The sequence below is a fragment of the Brachyistius frenatus genome, unplaced genomic scaffold (assembly GCF_029030835.1).
Source record: "Brachyistius frenatus isolate BFR_SWC_R1_liver_20210118 unplaced genomic scaffold, ASM2903083v1 Contig_64, whole genome shotgun sequence".
NCBI lineage: Eukaryota > Metazoa > Chordata > Actinopteri > Embiotocidae > Brachyistius > Brachyistius frenatus.
The window spans coordinates 1,684,938-1,696,849 of record NW_027210663.1 but is presented as its reverse complement, the minus strand read 5'-3'; the positions used below and the strand labels follow the sequence as shown (position 1 = coordinate 1,696,849).

The following is an 11,912-nucleotide window of genomic DNA, read 5'->3' as shown; positions in this document are numbered from 1 at the left end:
TTTTAAGAGATAGTAGAACTTTTTTTTCTTTCACATCAAATAATTTACAGTACTGGACCTTTTATGTAAGCTGCATATTGTTCAGCATTTTGACAACACAAAATTATTATTATGTTTGTATAGTTGAATTGCACCTGTAACTGTTCACAAGCTCAGACACACGCATCGTCGTGTTTGTTTGTGACCCGTGTAGCGTTGGGTTGCATCTTTCCCTTTTTGCCCAACAGTCAGGATTGATGACACTGATGTCCCTGCCTTTTGCTTCAGCTCCCTTCAGTCTTCTTCCAGCAGGTAAACAGTGACTAAAACAGGTCCTCCCAGACTGGTCCCTCAGGTCTGAATATGTAATCACACTTAGATCTCAGACATGAAAGACTTGTGTACATCTTCTGAAAAATGCCCTCTGAGGTGCTAAATTATGTTTTAAATGGTAGGATGTTGAGAAGAGAGGACAAGCTTGGGAGGAAATAATAGCTCACGATCATAGGTACTTCTCAAAAGAAGGCCATAAGATACATTTTTTTACTTTGTGAAAGCATTCTTCACGCATTTCTGACTTTTTAATTGAAAGTTAAACTTGTCTAGAAAGGAAATGACACCAAGCCTTTTTAGTCCTGGAGCAGAACCTCATGAAATAATTAACTAGCCTACATAATCACAAAAGGTCCAGTCAATATCACTCAAAAATTCTGGCAAAGATTCTGGTCACACTTTATTTTTACTGCTGTCTCCAGGCCTCATTTATTCAGCATTCAGCATTTATAGAGTAAAAAGTAAAAAGTAAAATTCACCATTATTGAGTTTGGAATCACAAAACATAAGCATGCCCTTTCAAGAAGATAACCTATCATTCAGTATATGTGTGTTTTATAGCCTACCTAACATGTTTTACAATGTTCACAATCTGGAAGTTATAGCCGAGTTCAAGGGACGTATTAGGAAATGTACTTTCTATCTTTGAGCTGTGGGTTGAAAGCTCAGCAGGGCATCTGTCAGTTATGATGCTAATTTAATAAATCATCAACAATATGTTTGAGCACTGAGTTTCATCAGAGGCTCAGTAAAGTAAAAGTGTTTGTAACGCAGCCAGAGCCTGTATACATTTACTGTGCACCTTTGCTGCCATCTAGTGGCCTCTATTGAAGTCGCAGTGTAAATTATTTTTACCCACCACAGCACCAGGTAAAATGGATCCTTGCACTTAAAAATATAGTACTTAGGCTTTTCATGACTTCATTTTTTTTCCAGCAACCCTTAAATGCCACTTTTGAGTGGTTAACTTTGAATCGTTAAACTTGTAAAAGATAATCACGCATCATAGAAACTGTAAATTGTTGAAGAAAGTAAAGGAAAATTTACGAGCGTATTAATTTTATCAGTGAAAAGGCCTATAACTGATTTGACGCATTTCTCTTCGCTCTTTCCATCTCGGATGCACTTGTAATGGAATAAGTTCCCCAAGTAGTTTCAATCGTAAGTCTTCAAAAGTGAGTATATTTATTCAAATGCATACAGTGCATGTTCACAACGACTTTAAATACTGTAATCTGATTTCTTCAGGAAGTTGGAAGATTTAATTGAAATAATATTACTTTAAGCGAGTCAGTTCAAGGTCTTTATGTGATCATTGGCTTGCAAATATTGAGAAATTGCCTTAACTTATGGTTAGCAATATATTTAACGAACATACTTTTAAAATGTGATGCTTTATCCTGTTAAAAGTTTGTTTTATAGGCATGTGGCTGTTAGCGTGACTTAACGTAATTATTCGGCGCCATTTTGTCCGCAAGAGGAACACGCATGTAATAATATTGCCACAGTAATAGTTTTCCTCAACTTTCACCCGTTTAAACAGTCGGTTATTGTTTTTTTTTCCCCCTCAAATCATGCCTGTTGCTACGTCGCTCCTAATTTTGCATTAAATATTGCTTGTTGTTTTTGCATCAGGGTCGAAGCTCGAGACTGTCCCGACAATGTCTGGCCGCGCACGAGCAAGGTCGAGAGGCAGAGCACGTGGTCAGGAGACCGCTACACCTGGAGCGGTAAGAGCAGCCCCAAAGTCACATGTCAATTAACCTTCCCCCCCCCCCCTCCACCCCTCAGCTATAACTATATAAAATAAAAATAAAAACACCTATTTGACCCAGAGCACTTGTAAAGAGATCATTTTACCCTAACTCATTTTTCAAGTCTTTAGTAAAAAAACAACAACATCCCATTACTCGTGTGCATTAATTGTTCTGGTGCCTCAAATGGGTAAACCAAAGTCTCAAGTTCATAATAGTAGTATATTACGTCTAAAAAAAAAAAAAAAAACGGACTTTCTTCTTTGGGAAAGAAAGGATGTCTTTAACATGCCTCATGTCTAACTTTTCTTCCCTGTTGAAGAGACAGATTGGAGAGCCTGCCCCGTCACCCGTCCCTCCCACAGAGGGAGACCTCGGTGGAAGAGGGAGGCAGAAAGGTGTTCCAGGACCCTTTTCTGAAGAAGGTAGTTAAATCCAAAGGCTTCGTGTATTTTGTTTCTTTGTCGAATGATCTCGGCTGTTCTTGCTTTTTAAGCGTATGTGGAAATTTGAGTTTAAAATGTAAATTGACAGAAAGGTCTTCAAGAAGGGTTTCATCATTGTCTACACTGTCCCCATACCGAGAGCAAAGTTGACCGTGGCAAGCACTGCGGTGTGAGGAAATTGGCATTTCAAATCATGGGAAAAGAGAAAGAACATTTTTTTTTTTTTTTTGTATTAGCTTCTCTGCAGATTTCAGCCGGATTTCAGCAGGTGAAGCTCGGAGAAAGAGGAGGACGCCGCCGGGATTTTCATGATGTTGGGGTTAACACCAGACAGGCGATGGAGCATGTCAAGGAATCAAAGTGTGGTCTGTCATTTTGAACTAACATGTATTCACATTTTCATAATGTCAATTTTTGTGCTCAGTGGAGAAGATAAAAAAAATGTGTGTGTGTGTGTTCTTCTTCAGGAACAAGCGGTGCTGTCATTCCGTTGACAGCGAACTACTTTCGCATCCTGTCCCGCCCTGAGTGGGTCCTGTATCAGTACCACGTGGACTTCAATCCACCAATGGAGTCTCGACGCCTGAGATCTGCCCTCCTCTTTCAGCACGAGGAGATACTTGGCTCAGGACGAAGCTTTGATGGAGCTCTGCTTTTTCTCTCTGTTAGATTGCACAACAAGGTACATTAAGAGGCATAGAATATTTCGAGGAATATATATATATATATATATATATACATACAGCTGTTCCTAACAACATGTTAAGAGAAAAGACAGGAAGAGAGTTGGAGTTGAGAAGTTAAGAGATTGCTTTCCTTAGAGCCTGTTACTGTCCCTTTAAAGATAAAGTAATTGCTGTACAGTGAGTTCCTGTATATCTTTCAAATCACCAATTGTCACGTTGTAACACATTGTCAGACAGGGCAGGTAAACCTGAGAAAATAACTTGGGAAGCTGGAGTGCTTTATTTTGCTCAGTCTGTTCCATTCAGAGAGACTTGTAACGTGACCTGAAGGATTTATTAAAACCTCCTTTTGGAGGAAAGTTTCATTGATAGGTTTTCTTTTCCCCCTTCGGAGAAATTTGAGTCTCCTTCCTTGTCATGAATCCGACTTTGTGTTCAGGAGACCGTGCTCCATAGCGAGACCAGGAATGGAGAGAAGGTTCAGATAACGGTCACCTTGACAAATGAACTGCCACCCACATCTCCAGTGTGCATTCAGTTTTACAACATCATATTCAGACGGTAAGTTTTCCTGTTTTGAAAATACTTAATGCACAGCAAGGAATCAAATATGTGATGCATCAGCAAAGGTAAACGGATCTTCCTCTAATAATTGAATTTTCTTTAAACAATACATTCATTATTTCATCCGATAACAAAAACCTAGATGGCAGTACAATTCACCACAGTATTTTGTATCAGTGAAAACTAGTAAATGTGCCATTCATGGTGTTGTTTTTTTTATGTCTACAGGATCTTGAGGATTCTCGACATGCAGCAGATTGGACGCAACTACTACAACCCTAAAGATTCCCTCGATGTGCCACAACACAAGTATGTCAGCCATTACTTATTGTTTGTCATTATTTTGGATATCACATGCAGTGTTTAGTGGTTGTAATATAATATTGTAAAATGCAATGAGCTTTTTTTTTTTTTTTTTTTCTCAAACAAGCCAAGTAGTCCAGGTTTTATATAACAACACAAGTGAACAAAACAATTTAATGTCATTTTTCTCAGGGCACCTTTAATTAAACTCTGCATTACAGTAATTCAGTCTTGGTTCCAACAATTTAAATGTTCTCCACTGAAAGCCAAGACTTTCTTCAAAAAGTACTTTTTCTTCTCAATGGGTGTAATGAACTTAACTCCTGCTTTTGTAATTGTGTGCTGCGTAATAAATGCAGTCTATAAAATCGGACGGGTTCTACCAGGCCTGTATTCATCAATCAACAAAAAGTTTCTGCAACTACTTTCATGATTTTTTTTTTCTCCCAGTAGTTTTTAAAGCAAAAAAAAAAAATCCTGATTCCAGCGATTTACAGCTTTTCTTTGTCCCGATACAACCATACATAAGTTTTGATTCAAAGTTGTAATATGGAAACAATAAATCAGCTAAATATACTTATTTCTTAAAATTAGATTTAGTATGTAAAAGAGTGATCCTGTCCCTTTTTTTTTTTCTTTTTAATTTTTTTTGATTTTAGGCTAACCATCTGGCCGGGCTACACCACCACCATCCTGCAGTACGAGTCATCTGTCATGATGTGCACTGATGTGAGCCACAAAGTGCTGCGAAGCGAGACAGTCCTCGACTTTATGGTCAACCTGAGGCAGCAGGTTGGAAGTCAGCGCTTCACTGACATCTGCACCAAGGAGCTCATCGGTCTGATAGTCCTCACCAAGTAAGATCCACGTTTCACACTGAACTACTTACAGTGGACCTGGAGGGGAAGTTGCATCATCCCAACAAATACTGAACGTCATTTGTAAAGTGCTACTGTTTAACTTGACCGTACCTATATGACCCTACATCAGGGGTGTGCCATATTGTATCGTTCTCAATATTATACTAATTTCTAATACGGTTTACAAAAAAAGAATATGGTGGTTTATGGCTTTATTCCGACTCGTAGAGGTGTTTGTAAGATGTCATTATGAGTGTAACTTGTACACAGCAACTATAAACATAGCTATTTTACACAGAATGGGAATCTCATTCTTAGTTATTGTTGTTTACAAACTAAACAAGTTAGAGATGATTTTTGTGTTTGTCCTCAATATTTGAAGGCAGAGGGTTATATTCATAAAACTGACATAAAACCAATGATACTTTTTTTTTTTTTGCAATTGTATGTCCTCTTCAAGAATATTGTTGTCCTGAAATATCATATAACTTTAGGGCCATATTGCCCCACCCCTGCCTAATATTTGTGCTGAACTGAACTCTTCACTTTTTCATTTTTAGGTACAACAATAAAACCTACAGGATTGATGATATTGCATGGGATCACACTCCCAACAACACGTTCACGAAGGGAGACAAAGAAATTTCCTTCAAGGACTACTACAAGTCTGTAAGTGTTAACACAAGTATTGCTATAACTGAGAAATATTTGACACAAACCTTCCTGCCTTACCACATCAACGATGACAACACATGGATATAAGAAACAAAGCAGATGCTACATTTAAAGGACTCAAATTGTACTAAAGCTGTTGAGCTTTTTAAGTGCAGAGTCCACTACTGAAATTTTACAGGCAAGTGATTACATACGAGTGTTAAATAGCGTCACTCATGCCTCTGTCCTGCTTATACTTTCTGTTCTCAGCAATACGGGCTGACGATCACTGATGGGAACCAAGTGCTGCTGGTCAGCCATGTGAAGAGGATGGGTCCTACTGGTGGTCCTCCTCCCGGTCCAGCCATGCTCGTCCCAGAGCTGTGCTACCTCACAGGTTCACCTTTATTCTGCAGTGTTTAACTCCTAATTTAAACTAAGCATATGATCATTTTGTGCATTTACAGCATCAGCTATACTATAGCAAAGTTATCATTTTAGTATATTCTAAGGAAACCATTGTAATATAAACAAAGAAAGTTATTAGAAAAATATAAGAATCTGTTGTTTGAGACTTTTGACAGGAACACTCATCTGTTCAGTGTTGACTGACTCTGACATCGTTGTGTGGTTACAGTCTGTAAGGTTTCATCCATGGAGAAACCATTCAGTGAAATCTGTTCAAATTCAAAAGTGAAACTGGTTGTGTTTGACAGGCTTGACTGCTAAGATGCGAGCTGACTACATAATAATGAAGGACTTGAACTGCCACACCAGACTGGAGCCAGAGGAGAGGGAGGGACGCCTCAACAGATTTGTGGCCAACATACAGAAGTAGGTTAAAACCAGCACTTGCACTCTGGAAAGCAGAATGGGAATTCTTTTGTTTTTAGCTTAAATTTAGCAGCTCCATGAATCATACACTGAACATAAAACATTCAAGTTGTGTCTTTTGTCTTTTACTTCTAAAAAAAAAAAAACAGAAGTGAGAAGTTACAAACATTACAAAAGGCAAATTGTCAGATGTTAACTTTGCCTACTAGAAATTAAACTTATTGTAATATTGATATTCATCATTTAATCAACCGTGAAGATTCAGGTTCTCCGCTACTAGTTGTTCTCATCGCAACAGCTTGTGTAATCAGTCTGTTCATATGCACAGATGTTAAAATGGCAATTGTCCCTTCAATATCTCCTGGCAGTATAATCCCTGGTTTTGATTTAAATTCTGAAAATTATTTCTCAGGGATGCTGACGCACAGGCAGAGTTGGATAAATGGGGAATCTGCTTTGATAAGAAGCTTCTACATCTGAGTGGCAGAGTGCTCCCAGGGGAGAGGATGTTACAGGGACAACGATCGGTGTGATATGCTTGTAGCTACATAAATGTGTTCTTCTGACTAAATTTATTGGGTTTTTGTGATCTTAATTGAGAAATTAAAATCATTTGTGCCACCTAGTACACGTACAACCCGTCGGCAGGTGACTGGTCCAGAGAGATGCGTGGAGTGCCTCTGATGAACGCTCCTCCGCTGAACACCTGGATTATGTGTTACACCCGTCGCAACACCAACGAAGCTCAGAGCCTCCTGCAGACCCTCGGCAGAGTCTCAGGTCCTCTGGGCATCCGCATGCAGAGAGCTGTCATGTGAGTTCACTGTAGTCGCTGGGCTATTCTTTATGGAATACGTATGGAAGTTTCACGTTCACACTTTGAATCAGCTTTTTCTTTTATGTCATATTAAAGGTTAGATTTTTTTATATTTTTTTTTGTATTATTGTTGCCCAACCTAATTTTTTTTTCTTTTCTGTTGTCATTTCATAATCAATGCTCTCCTTTTTTTTTTGCAGGATTGAGTATCAGGATCATCAAGAGTCTCTCCTCAGAACCCTGCAGCAAAATGTTGGACCCCAAACACAGATGGTCAGTGATGAAATAATCAGTCTGAGAGACAGAAGACCAGTTCACATTCATAACATTTGACTAGTCAGTTCTGTGACGTTAACCATAGATGAATTGTAGCTTAGTTTGCAACATCAACAATAACTTGAGATGGAGTACATCGTCATGTCAATAAACAGCTGGGTGAGCTGTGTTGTGCTTTAAGGCATCGAGAGATGTTACGGTGATTTACAAAGCCGAATGAGACCCGAGTGTTTTCCATGTGTTAGGTGGTGGTAGTCCTCCCCAGCAACAGGAAGGACAAGTACGACAGTGTGAAGAAGTACCTCTGTGTGGACTGTCCCGTTCCCAGCCAGTGTGTTGTGTCACGCACGCTCAGCAGACCTCAGACTCTCATGACTGTGGCTACCAAGCTTGCCCTGCAGATGGCCTGCAAGATGGGAGGGGAGCTGTGGAGCGTGGAGATCCCTGCAAGTCCCGTGCTTTCTAACTGATTCATACATTGAAGAAATGAAACCTTAATTTGTCTTTCAGTAAACAGGAATGGGCATTTCAAGCAAAAAATACGATTCGAAAATTGCTCTGAACTATTCGTACTGCAGAACCTGATCTCGGAGACACGGTGTTACTTGGCAAAGCTCCGGAGTCTGATAGCAACATGTTCTCCTTTTTATGTTGATTAATGGTGGCTGACAAACAGCTGTTGGGTACTTTACAGCCACCTACTGACGGGAGCTAAATATTACATCCAGGCACTGGTAAAAATGGGAAATAACAATAGTCGCATTTACTAATCAATTAAAAAATATATATATATATATATATGTGTGTATATATTTTGATAAATATTCAAATCTTATGTCCCATTCCTAATAGGAAAGTAAGAATTAAGTCAAATGGTCAAAACCGTATCAGATGTGAAACCGTCTCCCACATTTGTATCACAGTGTAACATTTAAACCCTGATCATTTTGTTTATTGGAAGATTTGGGGCAGGTTTCCCAAGAGCTTTATTAAACACTCAAAGCCCCATCTGTGCCCATAATGGGTATGGACTTTTTTTTTTTACTCTAATGATGTTTGTGCTTGGTCATATCAAATATTTGAGACCAAAAAAAATAAATAAAAGAGATTCCCTGTTTTTATCTTTCATGTATATTGTGGATATTAACCGTACTGTACCGCACTGCTCACCTGTTCGTGCAGCTCAAACAGCTGATGATTGTGGGCATCGACTGCTACCACGACATCACTGCTGGGAAAAGGTCCATCGGAGCTCTGGTGGCCAGCCTCAACCCGACCATGAGCAGGTGAGGAGCTACAGCAGACGGGCAACCGAACGTCGCTCCACCGGCATTTGCCTTTTGTCTCCAATCAGAATTTGATTGTTTTTCACGCGCGCACAAGTCGGCCTCTGTCTTTTGAATACGTTTTAATAAATAAGTTGCATCGTACCTGCAATTTCTTTTCAAGGTGGTACTCCAAGTGTGTATTTCAGCACAAAGGGCAGGAAATCATGGACGGGCTGAAGATGGCCTTGAATGGCAAGTTGATTTCCTCAGTTCAACAAATATAATTTGATTATACCCATTAACAACATACCGCTTAACTGTCATAACTTTATTTTCCAGGTGCATTGAAAGACTACGTGAAGTTCAACAGCTCCCTGCCGTCACGCATCATCGTGTACCGAGATGGAGTGGGGGACGGCCAGCTGCACAGCGTGGTCAACTACGAGGTTGCACAGATCCTCGACTCCATCAAGTCCATGGGACACGACTACACGTGAGCCAAGTCCAACCTTTTATAAAGCGTCTGCACGCCGTGTCTCCTCAACATACAATCGTGACCCGAATTAAAAATCCTGTGTGCTTCCGACTTGTGAATTACATTGAAAAGTAATGACAAAAACTGATCAACTCGAACCAGACTCTGGTTTGAGTGTGATCCTCTTTGAACTTCTTTCATATTCATTTCTGACTTGTGGAACTCGTACATCAAAATAAGGAGACACGAGTCCCACCGGTTATGGAATTTCTGGAATATCGGAATTATAAAACAGGTGTTCAGACATGGAAAGGAGGAAGGGGGAGATCATCAGCGCTCTGCTGCAGCCCAGTGGAGGAGAATCTTAATTCAGGAGCAGCCCGAGTTAATTCATTCATTTTGTTCCTGATTATGAATGAATATTTTGTCAATTTTTTTTGAAGCAGTTAAAAAAAAAAATCAAATGCCTGTGAACTAGTAACTAAAAAAAACTCACAGATTGCTGGAAATACAATAATGTGGCTGGATTTTGTCTGATCAGCACTTAGATGGGGTGTTTTTAGTTTTTTAGTCATTGAAATTCAACTTTTTGGTGAGTGAATGAGGGAATTTGACTTTATGGTGGGAACCCTGACGAGAATAAAGGGTCACCTTTGAAAACGTTTTTCTAATGGCGTCTCAATCTGATCGGCGTAGGCCCAAGCTGAGTGTGGTGGTGGTGAAGAAGCGCGTCGGCAGCAGGTTTTTCGGCCAATACGCCGGCAAGGTGATCAACGCTCCCCCGGGAACCGTCGTCGACTCCGAGGTCACCCGCCCAGAGTGGTTTGTTTTTGTTTTTGTTTTTGTTTTTGTTTTTGTTTTTGGTCTTCGTGTGGTTCCTCCGTTCATTCAGTCGGAGTTGGTTAACCGTTGCAACGTTTGTTTGCCAGGTACGACTTCTACATCGTGAGCCAGGCTGTTCGCTCCGGAAGCGTCTCGCCAACTCACTACAACGTGGTGTACGACACCAGCGGCCTGAAGCCGGATCACATGCAGCGGCTCACCTACAAGCTGTGCCACATGTACTACAACTGGCAGGTAACCGTTTGAAACCACTGGAAAAGTTGTTTTAATGTGACGATTTTTTTTTTGTTGTTGTTTTTTTTGTGGGGGCCTGAAAAAGTTTTGAGAAAATCTTGAATAATTATTTTCATAAATGTTTAAACACACTTTAAGCAAATTCACTTTTTCATTCACTTTGCTCGTGTGATTGTGTCGTAAAATATTTAGCATCTGGAACCTTAGAGAGGCAGCACTGAGGATTCACCATAGATTTATCATGTTAGGGACTTTCATCATCAATTAGTCTGTAGATCAAAGAAGCCCAATTTAGGGCCCGTGGGCAAAGTGTGGCCCGCAGCGTCTTTGTTTTGGCCCACCACACAATTGGACCGGGTGGTGCTTTTAGTTTATTCTGAAGTGCTGTAAAAACCTAAAACAGAATGACTGCAAACAATAACGTTTGTTCAGGCTAAAAGTACATAATGAGTTTAGCATAGTGCTGTTAAGATTCCCTAATAAATTGCATTGGCCTTTATTTTATCTACAAAGAATTATTAGTATTGTCTGTCTCCTGCTGATGCCCGTGTGCTGTCAGTGTCCTTCAACACTGAGAAATCGAGGCAGTGGAGAACATCTAGAAAAAATTGGAAAGACGGCTGTTTTTTTTACAATCATTTCTGCAAAAATAATAAATGATTATTAAACAAATTGAAAAAGTTGTAATTATTATGGAATTTAATTTCAGATTTAGAATGTTGATCTTATGTCAAATATATTGGAATGATTTGTAATTCCACAAAACGATAACATTAATATTTGACCTGCTGCCCTCAGTCCAGATTAAGTTTTGTCCCCGCATAGAAAAATAATGCGTTCACCTCTGCTGTTGATTATGTTCTCCATTAATCGATAAACTGTAAAGTCTTTCAAATTTAGAAAATTGTAAAAAAAAAAAAAAAAATGTCGACCAGTGTTTGATTTCAGAAGCTGAAGATACTTTTTTAGTATTTCTTTCATTGAATAAAGATCAAAAACAAATAATGGATTATCAAAATAGTTGATTTCATTTTCTGACAATGAAGTTCCTCCACAGGTCTTGAAGATGTTTTTCCCGTTGTCACACAGAAGTGTTGGTAACTGAACTATTGTTGACCGATATCATTTCCCCCCCGGGGAAATTGAAAAGGTCAACGTGGTTTTGGACCAGTGTTAAATATTGTTCATATTATTTTCCCATCTGCTTCAGGGGATCATCCGAGTACCGGCTCCCTGCCAGTACGCCCACAAGCTGGCTTTCCTGGTGGGTCAGAGCATCCACCGAGAGCCCAACGTCGGGCTGGACGACTACCTCTTCTACCTTTAAACGGACGCTCAGCGTACGCTTCTCAAATGAGGTTGTTTTTTTTTTCCCCACAATGCAAGTCAAAATATTTTACCTGTTTTTTTTGTTATCCAACAGCCTGGTGGTCGGAGATGGTTTGTCCTCCATACTGCAGAAGCAGCGTTAAAAACCTGCTGAAAAGTTTTTTTTGTCGTTATTAAGGCTCGTGAATCAAACATTTAAGTTACGTCACAAATGGTTCTAATAAACTTTTCTTTGTGTTGTACGCCACTCGTGGTCA

The 11,912-nt window shown here is 39.6% G+C and overlaps 1 protein-coding gene across 1 annotated transcript; it reads left to right on the top strand.

The window, feature by feature from the left end:
• The first annotated feature begins 235 nt into the window (after positions 1-235).
• piwil1 (piwi-like RNA-mediated gene silencing 1) lies at positions 236-11,653 on the top strand. The gene is made up of 21 exons (XM_069706780.1): positions 236-291; positions 1,948-2,066; positions 2,404-2,491; positions 2,749-2,877; positions 2,980-3,194; positions 3,638-3,759; positions 3,991-4,071; positions 4,725-4,922; positions 5,486-5,594; positions 5,850-5,976; positions 6,296-6,413; positions 6,826-6,940; positions 7,040-7,227; positions 7,431-7,503; positions 7,752-7,952; positions 8,689-8,792; positions 8,956-9,026; positions 9,114-9,267; positions 9,946-10,071; positions 10,179-10,326; positions 11,537-11,653. The coding sequence occupies exons 1-21, from the start codon at positions 237-239 to the stop codon at positions 11,651-11,653; spliced, it is 2,658 nt and encodes an 885-aa protein (XP_069562881.1). The 5' UTR covers position 236.
• The last annotated feature ends 259 nt before the right edge of the window (positions 11,654-11,912 follow it).

What these genes read in the sequence shown, in the direction of transcription:
- piwil1 (XM_069706780.1), top strand. Translation starts at nt 237, where the DNA reads ATGACACTGATGTCCCTGCCTTTTGCTTCAGCTCCCTTCAGTCTTCTT. An exon ending in GGTCTGATAGTCCTCACCAA is followed by an intron (nt 4,923 to 5,485) that starts GTAAGATCCACG and finishes TTTCATTTTTAG; the next exon opens with GTACAACAATAAAACCTACA. An exon ending in ACATGTACTACAACTGGCAG is followed by an intron (nt 10,327 to 11,536) that starts GTAACCGTTTGA and finishes CATCTGCTTCAG; the next exon opens with GGGATCATCCGAGTACCGGC.